This window comes from Chiloscyllium plagiosum, unplaced genomic scaffold (genome assembly GCF_037043375.1).
Source record: "Chiloscyllium plagiosum isolate Xiang-an unplaced genomic scaffold, Cpla_swu_hap1 HiC_scaffold_12, whole genome shotgun sequence".
NCBI lineage: Eukaryota > Metazoa > Chordata > Chondrichthyes > Orectolobiformes > Hemiscylliidae > Chiloscyllium > Chiloscyllium plagiosum.
Genome location: NW_028270150.1, coordinates 56,402,610 through 56,428,017, shown reverse-complemented (window position 1 = coordinate 56,428,017; position 25,408 = coordinate 56,402,610). Strand labels below are relative to the sequence as shown.

The following is a 25,408-nucleotide window of genomic DNA, read 5'->3' as shown; positions in this document are numbered from 1 at the left end:
GGGGACCCTCAGGTTAAACCATCACCAGTCATCTTTATCTGATGAGATTGTAGTAATTTGGCCCTCTGGGATTATGGGACTTTACCTTAAATATCCTATAAAATCATAAATTTAGGAAGTTAGTGTCATAATAACATCATTGTCAATAAATATTAGATGCATTTGGCTATATGGTGTAAAGCCTCACTTTAATACTTGAGAACTTTAAGCCATAGTTTCAGAGGAGCAGCAAGATTGTCTTGCCTTTTTTTACAGGTGTGAAAGAGCGCCACATTTCTGCCAGGACATTCCGATCAGAAATGTGGTGTATATCTTAATTGCAACTGTGCCCTCATAGTGCAGGATAGTCAGGAAAAAGTATTTCATGGCACTTATTGCTATAATCTGCAATTGAAATATCCAGCAGCCCAGACAGCCCTATGAAAGTGAAGTCACTGAGAGACACAGTAGTGAAGAAAGCATTTTGATATGCTTGCCTTTATTCGGCAGTGCATTGTGTCAGGAATACAGGACTTTGGTTAGGCCACTATTGGAATACTGCATTCACTTCGGGTCTCCCTGCTATTGGAAAGATGTTGTTAAACTTGAAATGGTACAGAAAAGATTTACAAGGATGTTGCTGGTGTTGGAGGGCTTGAACTATAGGGAGAAGCTGAATCGGCTGGGGCTGTTTTTGCTGAAGTCAGAGGTTGAAGAGTAACCTTATAGAGGTTTACAAAATCATGAGGGGCATGGATAGGGTGAATAGCCAAGGTCTTTTTCCTGGAGTAGGGGAGTTCAGAACTAGAGGGCACAGGTTTACCGTGACAGGGGAAAGAATTAAGAAGAGACCTAAGGGGCAACCTTTTCATGAAGAAGGTGGTGTGTCTGGAATGAGCTGCCAGAAGAAGTGGTGAAAGCCAGTACAATTATAGGCATCTGGATGGCCATATGAATAGGAAAGGTTTAGAGGTACAGGTACATGGGCCAAATGCTGTCAGTGGGACTAGATTAATTTAGGTCATCGCGGATGAGTTGGACCGAAGGGTCTGTTTCAGTGCTGTAAGCTCTATGACAGCTCCTGTGAAACAGTGAATACATAAGATAGTATGTGTTTAGTGTGCAAGATGAGTAGAAAAGGAAATTGACAAGGTGCTTAGTGAGCCACAATGGCGTTTGTTCTAGGGTAGAAACTGGGAAGGATGGCACATTGAGTGATAAGGTAGATCAAGCTGAGCTGGAGAAATGTCATCTGACATGGAGAGGGGATTGTCATGTCTGGGTGGGATTCTCTTTTGGAAGGAAGATGTAGATGTGATGGGCCAAATGGCCTACTCCCATACTGTAGGGATTCTATGAAGATAGATGAACTTGAGATAAATGGGCTTTAGATAATCATCGTAATAAAGACATAGTTACGAGGCCAAGGTTGGGAAAAAATCGATGATCCACAACATCGGAAAAGACAGACAAAAGGCACCTGAGGGGGTTAATGGTCTAATAACAAAGGATGACATATGGACAGCGGTACAAAGGTGTCTTGGCTGGGAAGATCACATAGCAATATCGATAGAAATTAGGAATAAGAAGGGTCAGCAAATGCAGTTGGGAGTTGTTTATAGGCCTATTTACTGTAGTTATGCCACTAGCCAGAGCATTCAATAAGCAGTAATTGGAGCTTATCATAAAGGCAATGTGAAAATAACATAATAACCTTCAAGTAGACAACCAAATCAAATAGGCAAAGGTAAAATGGGAGATAAATTTATTGAATACTTAAATGACAGCTTAAGCATTCATTGAAGAATACATTGTTATAATGAGATAGAATTAATTCATAATTTCATAGCAAAAGATCATCTGGGAGAAGGTGATCATGATACAACTCAATTCCATGTTAGTCTGAAAACAAAAAAGTGCACCCTGATATAAATGAGCCCCAAGTGAGAACCTTAAACTGAAGCAATGCCAACTGCATTTCTGCAGGGAACTGGATAAAAGAAAATTGGATAAGTCTGCCTTTACCAAAAATAAGTGTGCAGGTCATGGTGAAAGAGAAGGTAATTCAGCTACCTAAATTTGAATTCAATAAAATCTGGAATAGACAGTTGGCCCTAATGATGACCATGTAACCACTGGCAATTGTTGTAAATACTATCTGGTTCACTAGCATCTTTAGGGAAGGAAATCTACTGTCCTTACCTGATCTGGCCCAGAGAAATGTGATTGGTTCTTAACTGCCTCTGGGCAATTAAGGTTGGACAGTAAATGTTGGCCTAGTCAGTGATGCCCACATCCTGTGAATGAACAGTTCAGAATGCTTCCAAGCATGTTATTATTAGGTCAACTATTTGAGATTTTATGGAATTCAAATTTCATCTTCTGGCATGTGTGGGATTGGAATCAATGTCCTCAGAACATTGGCCTGGGCTGCTGGATGGCTACTGCAATGACATTACCAATACGCCACCACTTCAAATAAACATTGTCTCCCAGAGACAGAGTCCAAACAAATTATCACTGAGATTTTTACAGACATGTATTCTATGGCTGTCCTCACAGTAAAAGGCCATTATACTGCATACCATGGATAAAGTGTAATAAGTGTAAGGAATAGGCTGTGACTAGTGGAGTGCTTCAGTAATCAGTGCTGATTCCCCAATCATTTACAATCTATGTTAATGACATAAATGAAGAGATCTCAAGTAATGAATGTATGTATCCTGGTTTGCTGATGATTCACAGCTTGTTGAGAATGTAGATATGATCAGCCTGTACTGAATGTTATGATACATCTCCGAGAAATTGAGATTAGAATCTGGATCTTCTGGCTCAGAGCTAAGGACACTACCACTGCACCAGAAAAGCCTTATCATTAGGAATGCAAGCTTACAAAGACAACACAAAGAGGTTTCGAAGAGCTAAAGACAGGTTAAATTAGAGGGGAGGAGAAAGTGAGGACTGCAGATGCTGGTGGTCAGAGTCAAGAGTGTGGTGCTAGAAAAGCACAGCAAGCCAGGTAGCATCCAAGGAGCAGGAGAATCAACATTTCAGGCATAAGCACTTCTTCAGGAATCATTCCTGGTGAAGGCCTTATGCCCAAAAAGTTGATTCTGCTGCTCCTCGGATGCTGCCTGGCCTGCTGCGCTTTTCCAGCACTACACTTTTCGACCCTAAATGAGAGGCTTGCAAGATGACCAGTAGGTACACAGGAGAGTTGTAAGGTTATTCACGTTGGTAATCAGAATAGAAAAACAATATTTCAGAGAAAGTTTTAAATGTTCATGTTCAGAGCAACTTGGGTCTCCAACTCAGTAGCAAGCAATTAGGAAAGCACATGACGTGTTGGTTTTTATTGCAAAGAGTTCGGTGTACAAAAACAAGGGAGTTAATTGTACAGATTTTCAGTCAGACCAGGCCAGTAGCACATACAGTTTTGGTGTTCATTTGTAAGGGCAATGTACATTTGTCCAGGGAGGTGGTACAGAAACGATTCAATAATTTGGTTGCTAGGTTGAGAAGTATGATTTGAGATGAGAGATAAAGTGAATTGCCCCAGACACTAATTTAGAAGAAAGAGAGAGGATCTTATTGAAAAGGTTCTGAAGGTCTTTAACAAGATGGACACTGAGCAGTTGTTTCCCGTGGATGGGGAATCTAGAACACAAGTGGAGCCTTTAAATACACAGCTGATAATTTAGGACCAAAACATAGATAAATTCCTTCATTCAGACGGTTGAAAATCTTCTGAAATTCTCTACCCAGAGGGTTGTGGATTCTCCATCATGGGCAGGGGGAGTTAATGCAGTACAGTCATGATCATTTTGATTGCCAGAACAGGTTGAGAAGGTCTCATGATCTACTTGTGCACCTATTTCTTCTGTTCTTATAAAACGTCACATCACAGATCAATTACCCGATAGACTATTATGCAGTCCCACTGACTTTAATTGAATATGAAAACTGGGTGCTTATTCTGGTAGTTGATCCATGTCACCAACTGTGTTAAAATCTGCTGCAATGTGTTCTTTTGATAGAGTGTAGCGACATGTTCAATTTGTAAGATCTGATTGATAAAATGAGTGAGTTATTTAAAAAGATGACTGCAATTCAAATTAGAGAATGGACGTGTGTCTTTATTTGAGAAAGACCAGTTAACAGTCTGCAGACATTGTGATTCTAGTATGTTTTGATCCTGGACAGTTAGTTTTTCCTCCATTAGGCATAAAAATTTCAAATGCAAAATTGCAAGGGAATGCATTAATTTATTTTTTTATGTTGGAGATTTTTGTTTTAATGTGGGTCTTACATGTATTCCCTTTACTCCAGAACTTGATAGCCTCTTCTTTAATGCTGAAATATCCAGCTTAGCTTATGTATGACTGATTCTATACTTGTGAATAAATCATTGAAGTTGGCTGATCAAGTTGAGAGTGGTTAATAACATGTTTGGCATCCTGGCCTTTATCAATTGGAGCATAGAGGACAAAAACAAAAACGTGATGTAAACTTGTATAAAACTGCAGTTCAAACTCAACTAGAGTATTGCATCCAGCTCTGAGCACCACTCTTTTGAAGCCACTGAAGAGGGGGTGCAAAAGGTTATCAACAATACATCCAGGAAAGAATAACATCAGTTATGTAGACAGATTGGAGAAATTGGAGCTGTCCTGTTTGGAGAGGAGAGGAATGAGGGGGAGATTTGATAGGAGGGTTATGGGTAGAGTAGACAAGGAGAATCTGTTTTCATTGTTAAAATGATCAAGAACCAGCAGGCATAGATTTAAGGTAAATGACAAAAATAGAATAGTGTCATGAGACAAAGTGAGTGGTCAGGATCTGACATGAACTCCCCAAGAATGTGGGCGGCACGGTGGCACAGTGGCTAGCACTGCTGCCTCACAGCGCCAGAGACCCGGGTTCAATTCCCGCCTCAGGCGACTGACTGTGTGGAGTTTGCACGTTCTCCCCGTGTCTGCGTGGGTTTCCTCCGGGTGCTCCGGTTTCCTCCCACAGTCCAAAGATGTGCAGGTCAGGTGAATTGGCCATGCTAAATTGCCCGTAGTGTTAGGTAAGGGGTAAATGTAGGGATATGGGTGGGTTGCGCTTCGGCGGGGCGGTGTGGACTTGTTGGGCCGAAGGGCCTGTTTCCACACTAAGTAATCTAATCTAATCTAATCTAATCTAATCTAATCTCAATGTGGTGAAGCAGGATCTACTGAGGCATTCAAGAGGGAGTTGTTTGATGAGGTGAAAAAGAAGAAGAATTTGCAGGGCTCTAAGGAGAGGGAAAGAGAGTAGAACGAAGTGAATTGCTCTTCTAAGAATCAACACAGAACAAAACTAGTCAAATGGCTTTCATATGTGTTGTATTCATTCCATAATTTTATGTAGCAAAAAAACAGCATTAGTGATAAGGCTTGAAGACACATTATTAGATGAATATTTCAATATGATTCAGTCATTGATTATATTCATGCCTGAGATTATGAAATCTTGGACTCTATGGCCATTAAAGGGCTAATTGGAGAGGTATTGAAATTGGGACACAAAATGAATTGGAAGTTGGGGATTAACCATGATCTTGTTGAATGGACGAACAGGCCTAGTCCAGCTCCTATGTCTTGTGTTAATGGCTACTAAATTCGTTTGCAATATATTATCCAAACAAATGCATAGAGTAGGCTTTTGCTATAAATTAAGTCATTTTTTACAATTATTCTTGCAGTACGTCATTAGTCACTCACAACTGGAGACAAGAACTCTACAGCTGTCAGTCTGGCATTATGACAGGTTTGGACGGAACAGTTTCCTGGGTGAAGTGGAGATACCATTTGATTCATGGGATTTGGAAAATAACATTGAGGATTGGTTTCCGCTGCAGCCAAAGGTGAGGTTTGAAATACAAGATTACATGAAAAGGTCACCATTCTATACTGTAAGAAAAATCAGGAGGAATAATTGCCTCTGGCCAATAGGCAGGTTTTAGAAGTAAGTTGTTAAAGCTCTAGGATCTGCTCACTCACCTGCATCTCAACCACAATGATGCATTTTGTCAAGTCTCCCAATAGGAGAGTACAGATTTTAATACCAATAAAGGTTCTGCAGTTTAAATTGTATAGGAATTCCTCTCGTAATCAATATTCATTAAGAATTCATGAAATAATAATCAAAGTGTTCAGCTGCAAAAAACTTCAAAGGATTTACTGAGGATTATATTATTTTGAATAACAATGATTGTCCTTATTCTTCACTTCTGTCCTTCATAAGACACTCCTACTCAGACAGTATTAGAACACTCCAGTACCCCACCTACATAGGGATTATTGAAGAATTCTAATCTTAACTGAATATCTGTATATATATTGCCCAATAACATCAATGTACCATTAATTTGAAATGGAAACTGTGTTTTTCTGTCTGCAAGTATGTTCATGTAGTTTTAGTTGAGTAAGATATTCTGGAGAATCCAATATGTTTTGCATATACTTAGGCTGAGAGTTCCAGAATTCCCTGATTAACACTTTTCATAATTAGTCAGAGTGTGGTGCTGGAGAAACACAGCCAGTCAGACAACTTTCGAGGAGCAGGAGAATTTATCAGGAATCCGGCAAATGCTCAAAATGTTGATTCTCCTGCTCCTCGGATGCTGCCTTACTGGCTGTGCTTTTCCAGCACCACACCGTTCAACTCTGATTTCCAGCATCTGCTGTCCTCACTTTCTCCTAGTTAATACAGATAATACCACATAACTGAGCAGAAACAAACGATCACCATTCTAAAATTAACAATCATTAACATGATTAAAATAGTGATTAATGCAAAGTAATAATTACGCATAGTTGATTAAAACATTGAAACATTTTGTCTGGTATCCTTTACCTCAAGGAGCACAAACTCAATGAGGAAACAGAACACAGTTCATTTTGATCATAATGGATTGTCTCATACTGACAAGTGTAATATTATTCTGTACACTAGATCTCTTCCCCCCAGTAATTTGCCTTTGTTCCAACCTCCTATGAGAAATACCTATGGTGATTTAAATACAAATTAGAAGCAATTTGATTCTGTGAGATGAAACACTGCCCCCCCCCCCCACCCCCCACCACCCCACCAATGACCCAGAATTGTCATTACTTGTCCCATTGACAAATGTTGAACCATTGTGAGGCAGACAGTAAACAGCAGGGATTTCTTACAGTAACATGGTGAGCAGCACACTGACTCGAGGATGTAAGGATCTATTACTGCTATCCTCCAGATCACATTGTAGATACATGAAATATATAATCCAACATAGATGGGTGGGGAAGGGTGAGACGGAGTTCACAGAACTGTCAATTTATCGTTCTGTAACTTATTTATAGGGTAAATATCAAACTATGGCTACTTGAGGCGCTATTTTCACAATTGCACTAATAGAGTCATACAGCACGGAAACGGATCCTTCTGTCCAACTCATCCACACCAATCAGAAATCCCAATCTGACCTCGTTCCATTTGCCAGCATTAGGTCCATATCTCTCTACTCCCTTTCCTATTCATACACCCATCCAGATGCTTTTCAACGTTGTGAGTGCATCCTCCTCCATGACCCTCTGGCAGCTCGTTCCATATTTGCACCTCCCTCTGTGTAAAAATGTTACCCTGCACCTTCTTTTTAAATCTTTCCTTCTCACCTTAAAGCTATGCCCTCTAGTTGTAGACTGCCCCAGCCTAGGAAAAAGACCTTGGCTCTTCATCCGATTCATATCGCTCATGATTTTTTGTAAACTTCTGAGGTCACCCCTCAGTCTCTGACATTCGAGGGAAAAAAGGCCCAGGCTGTTCAGCCTTTTCCTATAGCTCAAATTCTCCAATTCTGGCAACAACATCCTTCCTGTAGAAGGGTGACCAGAATTGTTTGCAGTATTCTAAAAGTGGCCTCACCAACGTCCGTTCAGCTACAACATGATGTCCCAACTCCTGTACTCATTGTTCCAAACATTGAAGGCAAGCATACAAAACACCTTCTTCACCACTCTGTTTGCACGCGATTCCACTTTCAAGGAGCAATTCACCTGTATCCTTAGGTCTCTGTTCAGCAATACTCGGCAGGCCCTACCTTTAACTGTATAAGTCCTGCCCTATTTTGCTTCAAAGTGCAACACCTCACATTTATCAAAATTAAAGTCTATCTGCCTCTTCTCAGTCCATTTGTACATCTGATTAAGGTCCCATTGTACTCAAAGGTAATTTTCTTCACCGACCACTACACACCAATGTTGGTGTCATCCATGAGCTTACTAACCACACCTTCTATATTCACATCATCATCATTTATTTAAATGACAAAAAGTAGTGGGCCCAGCATTGATACTTGAGGCACACTGCTGAAGTGCTAAATTGAAATAAATTGACATGAAATTTTGGGAGGTTCTGGTACAATGACAAACGGGCTCTCTGAAAGACCCATTAGTTTTCAGAAACAATATAATTTTCATTAAAAAAAGCATATGTCAAATAATCCAAAATGTTACATTGCTTCAACTAGCATCACAAAATCTAGATTACCGGTGGATGTTAATCTAATTTTTACAGAGGCCTATGTCCTTTGCTTGCTTGTAGGTGGAGGCCCCTGTAGATAATGTTCTACAGTATAAAGGAGAATTGACAGTTTCTTTGCGCTATGTCCCATTTGGTCAGACATTAACTGTTCCAAGAGAACATGGAAGAGGTGAGTGGTTTTATATGCATAACGCTGCTCTAGGCAGGGTATTGAGTTTTGATTGGTGTCAACGCATAAATAGAGAGTGCGTAGAAGTACTGAGGATATACTTGATTATCAGAGCTCTCAAGTTGTTTTTATAATTCCGGAAACCCATGTATGTGATTCCTACACCACAGCCACTACCTGTGTGTAAACTGAAGACCCTTTTCATCTGATCTTAGTAAATCCCAGCAGTTTTCCATTGAATACATAGCTGGCTCTATGAAACCTGCTATAACAAGAACTTGTGGTAAGGCAAAGATTTTGTGCATTGCAAGATTAGCTCGTACTACTGAACTCAAAAATAAATTCCACAACGAAGTTATAAAGTGTTCACTACCTACCAATGTTGGTTGAGAAATCTATGAGTAAGAGCAAGGACTTAAGGAATTGTTTGTGGCTACATTCAAAGGTAATTCTGACCAAATCGGAACAGAACCCACAAACAGGGCAAAAAAAAATTGCTGGCTCTCAGAGAATTATAGATGGCGGGTGGTTTGGGCAACTATCAAGGCCAAGAACTACGTTAAGCAAAATGAAAAACCAGGAAAAATATTGCATGTAGGACTTAAGAAATCTAAATTGTAAAAAGAATTGTCAAATACACACAGAATAATTTGTAAATTGTCAGGTCTGCTTGGCCGATGAGGGGTGTATTTTGGGTCCCAGAGTGCAAGTATACATGGGGAGATGCTAATGGGACATGTGAGGTAAGTTTGGGATCAATTGAATAGTTGCTCAGGAGATAGACTATGTAGTTTACAGTCTTAGTTTTCCTGAATAGCCGTTTACAGAATTTAATTGGAACCCTCAATTCTCTACTTAAAAGTGAGACTGTTAGAGGGTTCCAGGCATAGATTGAAGATTCTATTGTGCAATTTCCCAAACAATTCTTTCAGAGTCTGCTATGCGGATCCTATGGGATCCTCAATGTACAACTCCCATCTACACTGGAATAAAAACATCAGCTAATACCAATCTTGAAACATACACAAGACATTTCATTAGAGAACCTCCAGTAAGGACATTTTACTGCTCTTTTGTGTACTTCTATCTTTCTAGATAAGATAGCAAGATAATATACAACCAATCAAAACATTCTGAATGCTCAGACAGCCAGGGACTATTCATAAACGTCATTATGTAATCTCCAGTCAATTTGAAATCAGAGTAACAACGTTTGCCCTGCAGATGTTTACTTTGCTGTGATGACACTTATTGTGTGACAACAGTAATTCAAAGGTGTGAGAATAATGTATCATCTCTCTTTTTCTGATGACTTGGAGATATTGTGTTTGCAAAGAAATATATAGTGCAATTCAGAGCATTTAACAGTAAAGTGTTACCGTTTACAAGCAGACTACTTTATTGCTGCAGTAATTACTTGAATAGTAGCTTAAAAAGAATTAACACTTTTGTCATTCCACACAGCTAAAAGAAATTTAATTCGAGGAAAGAAAGACCCTGCCCAGACATCTAATAGTGGAGTACTGCAGGTGCTCATTAAGGAAGCAAAAAATTTAACAGCTGTAAAAACAGGAGGCGTTTCAGATACCTTTGTAAAAGGGTAAGTTTAGGAAATATTGCATATTACATCTCTTAAGTCATCACATCATTGAAGAATTTGTATCTAAAAATAGGAACAAGTAGGCATCAATGGAGCAGAAAACTCAAAAAAGGATCATGCCGTAAGTGAAATAGGGATTGATAGGAAGGGTGAGGCGAGTAACAAATTAAAAATATTATATATGAATGCACGAAGCATTAGAAATAAGGTGGGTGAGCTTGAGGCTCATTTGGAAATTGGCAGTTACGACATTGTGGGGATAACTGAGACGTGGCTTCAAGTGGACAGGGCCTGGAAAATGAATATTCAAAGCTACACGTGCTATCGTAAGGACAGACTGACGAGCAGAGGGGATGGGGTGGTCCTGTTGGTAAGGAATGATATTCAGTCCCTTGCGCGGGGAGACCTAGAATCAGGAGATGTAGAGACAGTATGGATAGAACTGAGAAATTGTAAGGGTAGAAAGACCCTAATGGGAGTTAACTACAGGCCCCCAAACAGTAGCCTGGATGTAGTGTGTAAGTTGAATAAGGAGCTGAATTGGCGTGTCGCAAAGGTATTACTACAGTTGTTATGGGGGATTTCAACATTCAGGTAGATTGGGAGAATCAGGATGGTACTGGACCTCTAGAAAGGGAGTTTGTGGAGTGCCTGAGATGGATTCTTAGAACAGCTTGTGCTGGAGCCTACCAGGGAGAAAGCAATTCTGGATCTGGTGTTGTGCAATGAACCGAATATGATCAGGGACCTCGAAGTAAAGGAGCCATTAGGAGGTAGTGACCACAATACAATAAGCTTTAATCTGCAGTTTGAAAGGGAGAGGGTAGAATCGGAAGTGACAATATTTCAGTTGAATAAGGGGAACTATTGAGCTATGAGGGAGGAGCTGGCCAAAGTTCAATGGTGCAATACCCTAGCAGGGATGGCAGTGGAACAAAAATGGCAGGTGCAGGATCAGTTCATTTCAAAAAGGAAGAAAGATCCTAAGGGGAGGCAGGGGTGGCTGTGACTGACGAGGGAAGTTAAGGACCATATAAAGACAAAAAGGAAAAAGTATAACATAGCAAAGATGAGTGGGAAATCAGAGGACTGGGAAACTTTTAAAGAACAACAGAGGATGACTATAAAGGAAATACACAAAGGAAAATAAGGTACAAAGGTAAACTGGCCAAAAATATAAATGAGGATAGTAAAGGCTTTTTTAGTTATGTGAAAAGAAAAAAAATGGTTAAGACTAAAATTGGGCCCTTGAAGACAGAAACAGATGAATTTATTATGGGGAACAAAGAAATGGCAGAAGAGTTGAATTGGTATTTTAAATCTGTCTTCACTGGGGAAGACACAGGCAATCTCCCAAATGTAGTAGTGGCTGAAGGACCTGAACTGAAGGGAATTTATATTAGGCAGGAAATGGTGTTGGAGAGACTATTAAGGCTGATAAGTCCCCAGGACCTGATAAAAGCAAATTAGTGCGGATGCTGGAATCTGAAACCAAAAGAGAAAATGCTGGAAACTCTCAGCAAGTCCGGCAGCATCTGTAAGGAGAGAAAAGAGCTGACGTTCCGAGTCTAACAGACCCTTTGTCAAAGCTTTGACAAAGGGTCAGTTAGACTCGAAGCGAAAGCTCTTTTCTCTCCTTACAGATGCTGCCGGACCTACTGAGATTTTCTAGCATTTTCTCCCCGGGACTTGATGGTCTGCGTCCCAGGGTACTGAAGGAGGTAGCTCTAGAAACCGTGGATGCATTGGTGATCATTTTCCAATGTTCTATAGATTCAGGATCAGTTCCTGCGGATTGGAGGGTGGCCAATGTTGTCCCACTTTTTAAGAAAGGAGGGAGAGAGAAAACAGAGAATTATAGACCAGTTAGTCTGACCTCAGTGGTGGGAAAAATGCTGGAGTCAATTATAAAGGATGAAATTACGACACATCTGGATAGCAGTAACAGGATAGGTCAGAGTCAGCATGAATTTATGAAGGGGAACTCATGCTTGTCCTCTGGAATTTTTTGAGGGTGTAACTGTGAAGATGGACAAGGAAGATCCAGTGGATGTAGAATACCTGGACTTTCAGAAAGCCTTTGATAAAGTCCCACATAGGAGGTTAGTGAGCAACATTAGGGCACATGGTATTAGGGGCAAAATACTGACATGGATTGAAAATTGGTTGGCTGACAGGAAACAAAGAGTAGTGATAAACAGCTCCCTTTCGGAATGGCAGGCAGTGACCAGTGGTGTGCCGCAGGGATCAGTGCTGGGACCCAGCTTTTTACAGTATACATTAATGACATAGATGAAGGCATTAAAAGTAATATTAGCAAATTTGCTGATGACACAAAGCTAGCTGGCAGGGTGAAATGTGAGGAGGATGTTAGGAGAATACAGGGTGACCTGGACAGGCTAGGTGAGTGGACGGATGTACGGCAGATGAAGTTTAATGTGGATAAATGTGTGGTTATCCACTTTAGTGGCAAGAACAGGAAGGCAGATTACTACCTAAATGGAGTCAAGTTAGGTAAAGGGGCAGTACAACGAGATCTAGGTGTTCTTGTACATTAGTCAATGAAAGCAAGCATGCAGGTACAGCAGGCGATGAAGAAAGCTAATAGCATGCTGGCCTTCATAACAAGAGGAATTGAGTATAGAAGTAAAGAGGTCCTTCTGCAGCTGTCCAGCTGGACAGAGACTGCACCTGGAATATTGTGCGCCAGTTTTGGTCTCCAAATTTGAGGAAAGACATTCTGGCTATTGAGGGAGTGCATCGTAGGTTCACGAGGTCAATTCCCGGAATGGCGGGACTATCTTATGCTGAAAGATTGGAGCGACTGGGCTTGTATACACTTGAGTTTAGAAGGCTGAGAGGGGATCTGATTGAGACATATACGATTATTAAAGTATTGGACACTGTGGAGGCAGGAAGCATGTTTCTGCTGATGGGTGAGTCCCGAACCAGAGGACACAGTTTAAAAATAAGGGGTAGGCTACTTAGAACAGAGTTGAGGAGAAACTTCTTCACCCAGAGAGTGGTGGGTGTATGGACTGCTCTGCCCCAGAAGACTGGGGAGGCCACGTCTCTGGATAATTTTAAGAAAGAGTTGGATAGAGCTCTTAAGGATAGTGGAATCAAGGGACATGGGGATAAGGCAGGAACAGGATACTGATTGAGGATGATCAGCCATGAGGGGCAGAATGGCCTACTCTACCTATTGTCAATTGTCTAATTTAAACTGATAAGCAAAAGAAGCAAGGGTGAAGTGAGAAAAATACCTTTACACTGAGCTAAAAATCACACAACACCAGATTATAGTCCCAACAGGTTTATTTGGAAGCACTAACTTTCGGAGCGCCACTCCTTCATCAGGTGCTTCCAATTAAACCTGTTAGACTATAACCTGGTGTTGTGTGATTTTTAACTTTTAACTAGTCCACCCTCGTCCAACACCGGCACCTCCAAGTCAATTTCACTGAGTGAGTAAGTAGGGTATGGAATGCATTGCCTGTAAGTGTGGTGGTGGCAAGCTTAATTGAGGCATTCAGTAGAACACTAGATGATTATTTGGATAAAAACAATATACAAGAATATGTGGATAAAGCAAGAGATTTACTCTAGGTATTAGTGTGTACTTAAACGAGCAGGTACGGGCACAATGGGGCAAATGGAATCCTGCTTCCCCATAACACTTTTTGGTATCATTGCAATAAGAAGATGTAAATAATTAGAGGAAACATTTTAGTAACAAAAAGTGGTTTGGCACATCTTATATATTCAAAATTAACAATGGAAATGCTAGATCATTACTGATATGAATATTTCTACTGTGCTAATTTATGCAGTCTATGTTGCCTGTAATGCAATTATAACAATAGTTTCTGATGATGGGAAGATATACTAAGCTTATGTAGAAAGCTCCTGTCAATGCTATTGTATGGCATATCAGCTGTTGTCTTATCAATTTTATTACATCTACAGAAATAAAGAATCCCTACAGTGTGGAAACAGGCCCTTCGGCCCAACAATTCCACACTGACCCTCCAAAGAGTAACCCACCAGACCCATTTCCCTACCCTATTATTCATATATTTACCCTGATCAATACACCTAACCTACACATCCCTGAACACTATGGGCAATTTAGCATGGCCAATTTACCTAACCTGCACATCTTTTGGATTATGGGAGGAAACCGGAACAAATCCACGCAGACATGGGGAGAATGTGCATACAGACAGTCGTCCGAGGCTGGAATCGAACCTGAGTCCCTGGCACTGTGAGGCAGCAGTGCTAACCACTGAGCCGTCATGCCACAAACATTTTGAAATAGCAGATATCACCACAGTATTGATAAGTCCAAATGCAAGAAGAATATGGAAGTTTTTTCTGTTCCTGAAGTAAAATGCTAACTTCTTGTTGCTTAATCGTTTTGTTTTAAATCAGATACTTGCTTCCTGACAACAACAAAGCTTCTAAGCACAAAACGCCGATCGTGAAAAAAAGTGTAAACCCCCAGTGGAACCATATCTTCACCTACAGCGGTTTACAACCAAATGATCTACAAAATGTCTCCTTAGAATTAACGGTCTGGGACAAGGAATCACTTTCCAGCAACGTTTTCCTAGGTGGCATCAGACTCGGATATGGCAATGGTAAATTTTTTTCTGTCTCCTGAGCATTTCATTGATGTTTCTTTCCAGAATAATCAACTTGCTCATTAACATAAAAAGTATTCAAATAGAAAAAAGTCAATCTGAACTCAGATTTGAACCATGTAGAAATTTTAGCTATGGCATACAGCTGCAAATCCTGTTGAACTTATGTATGTTCTCATGAATATAATATATATGCGGAAACAAATTGAGTTACGAGATTTCTATCTCTGGAGCATAGAATATCATTTGACCGCTTCCTGCGCTGCCGGGCATCCTGCTTCATTCCAGATACAGCAGAGTGGGCATGGAAGTGTGTCTAGGCTGGCTCAGTTTGATCTGGTGCCAAGGTCCCCTGAGGTAGTTGGCTGGAAAAATGATGGCCTCCTCTACCTCACCCCATCCATGAACACATCCAGGTCCCTCTCCATAAGGCAAGTAGTGAGCTTTGCTTTCCTCTGGGCCATGTCTTCATTATGGAAACTCAGGCACCAGAGGAGTCTTCCCTGGTTTGCAGTGTTTGTAGCAGTTTGCAGCTGTGCTTGAAATGTGAAATCAGTGGCAGGAGTGTCAGAAAATCTCAAAAGTGCCAAGTACTTCCTCCTTTCCAGTCTCACAATTCCTATGAAAGGCACAAAAGAGCCTGTTTGCATAATTAATGAGGGGAGGAGCAGAAGATTGTGCAAGAAAAGTTGCTCTGAGCTGTGGTGAACCAGGCCAAGCACTGATCTCACCTCAACCAAACCAATGGAAAAAATGGGAAAATTATAGCCATGACTTCCAATCAAACATCAGAGTCAACTCTCTATCTATAATGTTACTAAATTATCTCGTCCAGACTTCAGATTCCCTCCTTTTTTTTAAATAGATATTTTTATTGGAAATTTAACATTTTTACAAGTTTACAAAAATAAACAAAACTCTCAAGTACAAACATTGATATACAATTAAATCTTAAATAAATAATAACCAAAATTTAACAAAAGAAAAATACCAAGAGAAAAAAAACAAAACTCAACTAACTACTAATCTAACCTACAACTAACCAGAGTATATAATTAAGCCTCTTACATTATTCAAATAAGAAAAAGAAAAAAAAACAACGGATAACACAGAAATTGGGTAGTGAGATATATGCTCGGAATGTGTTAACATCAAATGTAACAAAACCTGTATTCGTGCGGGATTCCTCTCCCAAGGGGCCCCGGACCAGCCAGGTTCGCAATCTCAATTAAATAAAAGCCCTTGTTAGGATAGCCGAAATATCTGTATTCATATAATTCAAGAAGGGCTGCCATATTTTATGAAATAATTCGGTCTTTCGGTGCACCATATTTGTAAGGAAGTCAAGGGCAATACATTCCATAATTAATCTGTGCCAATTTGAAAGTCCAGGGGGGCCCTCAGCCACCCAGTTTACCAAAATATTTTTCCTTGCACAGAAAGAGAGAATAGAAAATAATCTCTTCCCATGCATGTCCAGGGAGGGAAAGTTCGAAAAGCCCAAAAGGAGAGATACAGGGTCCACTTTAATTTCAGTTCCTAAAATTTCTGTCAGGGTACTTGCTACTTTAGTCCAGTATCTACGGATCTTATGACAGGTCCATAAGCAATGTACAAGAGTGCCCACCTCTATTTTACATTTGGGACACATTGGAGATGCTCCTGCCTTAAATTTTGCCAATCGATCCGGTGCTATATGGGCTCTATGAAGTATCTTCAGCTGGATAGCCTGAGTTCTGTTGCAGATGGTGATTCTTCTGGTGTTTTCCCAAATGTCATTCCACGTTTCTATAGAGATCTCTAGTCCCAAATCCTGTTCCCATGTTTTAAGCAGATTGTCCATATCTCCCGATACTTCATCATGTAGTAAATGATAAATAATATTGACGGAAGATACCCCCATTGGTCGTAGCACTCTACATTCTCTATCTAATAACTTTAAAAATCACACAACACCAGGTTATAGTCCAACAGGTTTAATTGGAAGCACACTAGCTTTCGGAGCGACGCTCCTTCATCAGGTGATTGTGGAGGGCTCGATCGTAACACAGAATTTATACCAAAAATTTGCAGTGTGATGTAACTGAAATTATACATTGAAAAATTGATTGTCTGTGAAGCCTTTCATCTGTTAGAATACAGTGATAGTTTACTTGAGAAGTGAAACAATCACTGTATTCTAACAGATGAAAGGCTTCACAGACAATCAATTTTTCAATGTATAATTTCAGTTACATTACACTGCAAATTTTTGGTATAAATTCTGTGTTACGATCGAGCCCTCCACAATCACCTGAAGAAGGAGCGTCGCTCCGAAAGCTAGTGTGCTTCCAATTAAACCTGTTGGACTATAACCTGGTGTTGTGTGATTTTTAACTTTGTACACCCCAGTCCAACACCGGCATCTCCAAATCATGTCTAATAACGTAGTCTTCTTCTGTATATCGTCTCGAATTTGGAAGTATCGAAAGAGATCTCCATTAGGTAATCCAAATTTCTGGCGCAGCTGTTCAAAAGACATCAGGACCCCTTCTTTAAATAGGTCTCCTAAACATGAGATACCCCTGGATCTCCAGAGTTTAAAAGTGGCATCTGTAAACCCCGGTTGAAATCCTCATGCTCCCACATCGGAGCATAGGGGGATGTTTTATGTGAGTTGCCCTCATTTTGCCGCATTATATTCCAAGCTTTAATTGTATTTAGTATTATAGGGTTTTTACAGTGAACCGTAATGATTTTCCACTTGTCTGAAAATAAAAGGTTAATAAGTGGGCAGTTTACTTGAGAAGCCTCGATGTCCAGCCAGATTGATTGTGGATCAGACAAGACCCAATCAGCTATGTAACTTAATAGGGAACTTAACTGCTATTTCCTAAAATCTGGGAAGTCCAATCCTCCCCTTGCCTGTGGAAGCTGTAGCTTCTTCAGCTTAATGAGGGGCCGTCTATGATTCCAGATAAAGGAACCTAACCAGCCATATAATTTACGTAGTGCCAGCCTCGGCAGCATCACCGGAAGCATTCTCATAGGGTATAGGAGATGGGGCAGGACATTCATTTTAATTAGTGCTATTCTATACAGCCAGGAAATTGGAAGGTCTCCCCATCGCTGGAGGTCCTGCCTTATCCTTTCCAATAAATGCACAAAGTTAGCCTTGTATAACTGACCAAATACTGGGGTAATAAAAATGCCTAAATATAAAAAACCCTCCAGGGACCACCAAAGGGAAAATGGGATCCATCCACTAAGTGGGGTATCATAGCAAGGCCACCCATTGGCATAGCCTCCGATTTTGAAAAATTAATTTTATAGCCTGAGAATGCACTACATGTATTAATAACTTGGATTAGGCGAGGCACGGACATCAGAGGGTTACTGAGGAATAGAAGAACATCATCTGCATAAAGGGTAACTTTATGTTTACCTGTACCAATCCTCGGGGCCGTTATATTAGGATCAGCCCGTACAGCTTCTGCTAGTGGTTCAATTATTAGCGTAAATAGCAATGGCGAAAGAGGATATCCCTGACGGCAGCCCCTATCCACACTAAAGCTATCCAAACCTAATCCATTGGTAACCACAACTGCTTTGGGATCATTATACAGTGTTGAGACCCATTTGGTAAACACCTTTCCAATGCTAAACCTTTCCAATGTGTAAAACAAATATGACCATTCAACCCTATCGAATGCCTTTTCCGCGTCTAATGAGACTACTACTCCTGGTATCTTTCCCTGATGGCAGGCTTGAATCATATTCAAAACCCTTCGAATATTATTGGATGATCTACGGCCCTTAATAAACCCCGTCTGATCTTCCTTTATGATATGTGGCAGTAACCTTTCTAGTCTCAATGCTAACGTTTTAGAAAGGATTTTAAAATCTACATTTAGTAAGGATATTGGTCTGTATGACACACATTCTTCTGGGTCCTTTCCCTTTTTAAGGATAAGAGAGATATTTGCCTCTTTCAACGAAGGTGGGAGACAGCCCTGACTGTATGCGTAGTTATACATGTCCATGAGTGGACCAGCAATATTCCTGTAAATTCTTTATAGAATTCAGCTTGAAAGCCATCTGGGCCCAGTGCCTTACTGCTCTGAAGTTGCCTGATTGCATCAAGTATTTCTTGGATTGTTAGGGGAGCAATCCGTGTTCTGGAGTTAGGTCCGGAAAGGTCAAATTTTTAAAAAATGATTGCATCCTCCTAGTCCTGTCTTCACAATCCTGCGATTTATATAAATCAGAATAAAACTTTCTAAAAATTGTGTTAATCCTTTTATGATCATGAGTCAAAATACCCGTACTTTCCTTGATAGACGTGATAGTTTGAGGCGTCATTTTTTTCTTTGCAAGAAATGCTAAGTATCTACCCGGTTTGTCGCCAAATTCATATAACCTTTGTTTTGCAAATAATATTTCCCTCTTAGCCGTTTGGGTAAGTGTGGTGTTTAGAGCTGTCCTAAGGGCCGTAATCCTTTGCAATTTGATAATAGAAGGTCTATCAGCGTATGCTGTTTCAGCTGCTTTTAAGCGAGCTTCGAGCAGATGCTGTTGTTCTCCCTTTAATTTTGTCTGGGTCGCTGAGTATGAGGTGATCAAACCTCGCGCGTAAGCTTTGATGTTCTCCCACATCATTGATGGGTTGCTAGCCTAAATTAATTTCTAAAAAAGTTTTAAATTCTTGAGAGAAGTACTTTACAAATTTACTATCTTTCATCAGGAAGGGGTCCATACGCCAATGCTGGGGGGATGTCTCATTGTTCCTCGCCTTGATTTCCATATATACAGCAGCGTGATCGGAAATTAATATACTACCTATTTTACAGGATCATATGGAATTTTAAAAAATCGAGGCGGCAAAAAACATATCAATTCTGGTATGACATTTATGTGGATTGGAGTAGAAAGAAAAATCTCTGCCCTGTGGATGAAGGCATCTCCATACATCTACTAATCCTAATTCTTTTTTCAAATCCACCAATCGTCTAGATCTGGGAGATACTCCTGCAGTACTCTTGGGAATCCTATCTATTTCTGGATCCATAATACAATTAAAGTCTCCCCCTATAATTGTATGATGGGCACCAAGAGCCATCAATTTTGAGAAGGCTTCCATTATAAATTTAAAAGGATGTGCCGGGGGAGCAATACAAATTTAAAATCCCATATTCCTCTCCATTTATAAGGGCTTTAATCAGAATATATCGTCCAGATTCGTCTTTTATCTGTTTTAGGATTTTGAAAGGGAAATTCTTCCGAATAAGAATAACAACTCCCCTGCTTTTTGAGCTAAAAGAAGAAAAAAGGCCTGATCAAATCCACCCTGTCATAATTTCAAGTGTTCTTTATCCAACAAGTGTGTCTTCTGTAGGAGAGCTATATCAACCCTTTCTTTCTTGAGATTTGATAATATTTTCTTCCTTTTGACTGGCGAATTACTCCCCTTGACATTCCAGGTGCACCACTTAACCGACTGATCAACCATAATCGTCCGGGCAAATCTGAGACCCCTCGGGAGGGGAAACCCTATCCAGAACATCCCGAGCATAGTACATATAAAATTCACAGAAATAAAGGCTCTCTAATACACTCACAACAGTATAATAAACTTTCTAAATAAAAAAAAGTATTTAAATGGAGATTTCCCCCCTTGTTCCCAGGGGGTATCACTTCCTTTCCAAAGTTCCAGCGTATCCTCTCCCAACCAGTGCCCCACCCTTGACCTAGGTGCTCCTCAATAGGATGAGGAAAATTCAAATATACTGCAGAGTTAAAGTTAACAGTGAGCACCCTACCCCCACCCCCTCACCCACACCAACACCTGGATATATTTGGTAATGTTAATACCATGTATAAACATATATAACTACAAAATTACAAGCTCAACAAGTAATAATTAAATATAATAATACAAAATAACAAGGGAAAACAACCCCGCTCCTAGAGACAGAGGTAAAATAGAATAAGGTAACCACCTCCCCCCATCAACATTAACTAGACCCCCCCAGCCTATATATATAGAATAATTAAAAAAAACAAGGGGGAGGGAGAAAATCGTTAAGTAGAGAACAAATAAATAAATCCCTCTCCCCACCCCCCCCCCAAGATAATATTAAACAGTAAGGTAAAAAAAGAAAATGAGGGGATATAAACGGGAGTGGGGGGAAGGCAAACCAAATCAATTATCTCTTACAATTTATCTAAGAAAGTCCAAAAATTCCTTAGCCTTTTCTGGCGATCCGAAGTTATACACGGATCCTTCATGGTTAAAGTGTAGCGTCGCTGGCTAGCGTAAGGAGTACTGAATATTTAAGTCCCTTAAACACTTCTTCGCCTCATCGAATGCCTTCCTCTTTCGGACCAGAGCTGGGGAAAAGTCCTGGAATAACATGATCTTGGAACCTTTATAGATCATCACTTGGGGATCTTTTCCATGATTTCTCGGAGTATCTGCCTCTCCTTATAGTTCTGCAGCCGGAACAGGACCGGGCGGGGGCGCTGGTTCAAGCCGGGCCCGCATATTGCAACCCGGTAGGCCCATTCTACCCTTACCTGGCCTGATCCAACTTCCAGATTTAACAGCTGTGGAAGCCATTGTTCAAGGGACGCAGTAAGCTGGCCTTCCTCTTCCCGTTCGGGAAGGCCCAGCAAACGAATATTTTTTCGACGACCTCGATTCTCAAGGTCGTCAATGTGGTTCTCTAAGGTCCGGACTCGCTGTTCGAGAGTCCGGACCTGATCTACAGCCGATTCCGCTGTAGTTTCGGAGGTCGCAGCGTTTAGCTCCGCCCCTCCGACTCGGCGCTCGATTTCCTTAATGTCTCGGTCGTGCTTTTGCAGCGCGGCCGAGAGTGAGTCCCATTGACTTTAGGATTCTTCAATTAAAGCATCGATCTTCGCATCCAGTTTGGAGATGATTTCCACAAGGCTCGCCACCGTTGGTAAGTCCCCCGGGGCAGCTGCGGACGCCTCTGCTGCAGCTGGACAGGGTGGGGGGGGGTTCCTGCTTGCCGAGAGCTGCGGGCTCCCTTCCCTTTAGTCATTTTTACTGAAGATTAAATTGTTTAAATTCAATACTAAACAACTAATTAAATTAAACAGCTTTTTAAAATGATTTGGTGAGTGTGGTGGGGGTGGGTGACCCACCTTTTCCCAATCTTGGGAGGAGCACTGTAGACTCAGACTTGCTGGGTCGCCACCATCTTGGATCCCCCAGATTCCCTTCTTGACAAAGTGGAAAAATGGTCACTTAATATCCTTACTGTTATTTGTACAAAAATTCAGATTGGTCCTGTTGATTTCGGACAAAAGCACACTGTCTTTTGAGAATAACAACTTGCCATGCTCTGTCAAGATGCACCTAAGTATTTATATTGTCACATCATTGTTTCTTAACAGGCCATAGCTATGGAAATGAAGTTGATTGGATGGATTCCCAAGGAGAGGAACAACACATTTGGCTTCAGATGATAGGAAACCCAGGTGTCTTTGTGGAGAGCACAATAATGCTGAGAGCCAGCATGGGAAAGCGCAAATTTTGAGCCTGATAGACTGAAAGAATACAATGTAAAATACTACACACTGTCAAACTACTGTATTTATCAAGGCTGACATGGTTGGGATAAATCTGTGACTGAAGACATTTCTTTATAAAAATAAACCTGATTTCACACCTTAGTTTTTGTAAATATAATTTCCTTGGGATTTTTAAAAAATAAAGGAAAGCACCTGATATCTCAAATAGTATTCATAAAATATTTTCTTCTAGTTGTTCAGTTGTGTCTGTCTCTGTAGAATCAGGAGTTTGTAGAGGTTCACTACTTTATTGAAAAGTAGCTAATGAGGTTCTAGTCTCAAATGCCACCAATAATTAAACTTATCCCTACTTCCTGATTTCACTGAGTTAGCAATCTCAAATGTTGAAAACCTTACCTGTGCAATAACTCTACCAAGATCATAACTTAAGAAAAACAGGATGCAGAGGAAATCTTTTCCCAGCATCTGTAACAAACATATTTCTATTTTATGGCAGACTTCACTCTTTCCATAGATTGGTCATTTCAAAAACCTTGGTCTTTCTCTGCCACAGACTATTTCAGGTAGAAAGAGAACAATGAAGCTTAAGTCAATCCCAAGAGTAAATGAGTAAGCCCTACCTGAATCTTTGTCTGACATTGCTCCTTGTTTTAATTACAGTTGTTACAACTTTCTGTGAGCAAGGGTAGTATACAGTACCTCAGTGAAAATGAATTTTTTTAGGGTTAAAAGGATGAAGTGTTGGTATTTAAAAATGGATAAAAATCAAACCGTTGATGAACTGTATTCCAATTAAACAATCTTAAATGCTAAAACAATTGAGAATAAATAAAACAGCAAAGCATAAATTATTCTCCCAAGAAACCAACAGTTGTTAATTATTGTGGAATGATGTACTTGCTTCAGAATCTACAATGTAAAGCACATTATCCAATTAAAAAAACCAGAAAGTATGTGGAAACTCTTTGTTTTAGTCATTGATCCTTATCATTTTGGTAGAAAACTAAAATGTATCAAAAATCAATGAACTTACAAGTTCTCCTGAACATTTCCTGATGCTTTCACATTCAAAACAAAGAGTCTGGATTCTCATCCTGTAAATATTCCACTTAAGCCACGCAATTCTTTTGTGGAAAACTCCGAAGATTCTAAAGGTGCTACAAGTTATTCTTTTATAAGTTAACTCAGCTGTCATTAGAGCAACCATTTTGTACTTTAGGATTTTAGCTCATTAACAAGAATAGAATAGTTTCAGCCACTGTGAAGTTAAATATTGTTTTATAAAAAAAATGCCGATCAGTAAGGCGAAGTCTCCATAGTCTCACTCTCTCATTTGAGAGAGGTGACATAGTGGGTTTAATATGAGGCTCGCCATACCTCAGGTGAGGGGCAAAGTCAAGACCTGCATGGTAATCTCAGCCAGTGCAGAAATTGAAGCCACACTATGGCCTCACTCTGCATTACAAACTAGCTGTCCAGCCCCAGCAGAGTTAAATGTCCATTCAGTCATGGTTCTTTATTATGGCTTTAGTGACTAGAAATGGGGATTGGAACTCCAGAATGGATGTACTCGATTAGTGATAGCACACAAGGTCTTAACACCGAATATATATGTGGGGATATTATTTTGGCTGAAATTCTCCAGCCTATTTCACAACAGTGACAAAGGAATGATATCCACTTAGTTCAATGTTTGGCCAGGGAACCATATTCTATTGGGAATCACCAACTTCGGCAGAGAAGGGTAGTGAGAAAAAAATCTCAAGATAAAATATTCAACAACAGTGAAGAGATATCGTGATAGGTGTCGTAATAAGAGTTCTCCAGTACTGGTGTGCTGGGAACAAAGTGCATTCTGAGAAATAATTAAGTTCAACGTTATCCTTTTGTTTGAATTGTCAAAGTGAAAACCATTGTATTACAAATCAGTGACTGTGTAATTGTTACCATTATGAATCAAGGAGAAATGATTAACTCCAGAATTAAATATTTTTAAACTAATATTATTACTTTATCTATTCCTGTAACAGATTACCCAGCTCTTCTGTTTTAAACTTTGTGATTTCACAATATACATTTCTATAGCTTTAAAGACAGCATTTGTAAAACAATTCCTTGTGACATAAAAATCTTCATTGATTCTAATGTTTGCCTTTGTTTTACTTTATTCTCTATACATAAACTCTCAACAGCCAATATTCATTACCGACAAAATGATGTCATTTTTAGGTCTCTGCAATGTAGTGAAGTATATGAAATATTGCCTCCATCACAAAAACACTTCTTAAATTACTTAATCAGATATCTTTTTAGAAAACCAATAGTAGCCTAGCGTCCGTTGTAAATTTGTGGGACATTATGTGGTACATTTTGAACTCATCTGAGTCTGCACTCACTGAATTGTTATTTGTTCTTTTGAAATTTTAACTATTCCAGCATTAGAGACAATCTAATGATACAATTCAAGGAACAGCTATTAAGTGACACAATTTATTATCTAACAAAGGTAGACGTCACCCTTGATTAATACCAGTCTTAGCTCCCAATTAAACGTTCATTGCAGATGACACATAGATTGCATCTATGACTGTTAGCAGAAGGCATACTGTCTCTCTTCTCTGCACATCTTCATCTTCCCACTCTACACGTCTTGCTGCAAGAAACTGGTGCTTAGTAGCCCTTTGTGAGATACAGCCTATCTTCATGATAAGGGATGTTCACAAACGCTATGATTTGGAGATGCCAGTGTTGGACTGGGGTGTACAAAGTTAAAAATCACACAACACCAGGTTATAGTCCAACAGGTTTAATTGGAAGCACACTAGCTTTCGGAGCATCGCTCCTTCATCAGGTGATAGTGGAAGACTCAATCCTAAGACACAGAATTTATAGCAAAAATTTACAGTGTGATGTAACCGAAATTAT

At 40.0% G+C, this 25,408-nt stretch overlaps 1 protein-coding gene across 4 annotated transcripts in view; it reads left to right on the top strand.

Annotated features, from left to right (window-relative positions):
* The window catches only part of sytl5 (synaptotagmin-like 5), a 189,243-nt gene extending 164,615 nt beyond the window's left edge, over positions 1 to 24,628 (top strand). For all 4 annotated transcript variants that reach the window (XM_043700827.2, XM_043700828.2, XM_043700824.2 and 1 more), the window contains 5 exons: positions 5,708 to 5,869; positions 8,590 to 8,698; positions 10,163 to 10,298; positions 14,733 to 14,941; positions 22,346 to 24,628. In XM_043700827.2, the coding sequence (XP_043556762.1) occupies positions 5,708 to 5,869; positions 8,590 to 8,698; positions 10,163 to 10,298; positions 14,733 to 14,941; positions 22,346 to 22,488 (759 nt within the window). In that variant the 3' untranslated portion in view covers positions 22,489 to 24,628. The remainder of the gene's footprint in view (positions 1 to 5,707; positions 5,870 to 8,589; positions 8,699 to 10,162; positions 10,299 to 14,732; positions 14,942 to 22,345) is intronic.
* The last annotated feature ends 780 nt before the right edge of the window (positions 24,629 to 25,408 follow it).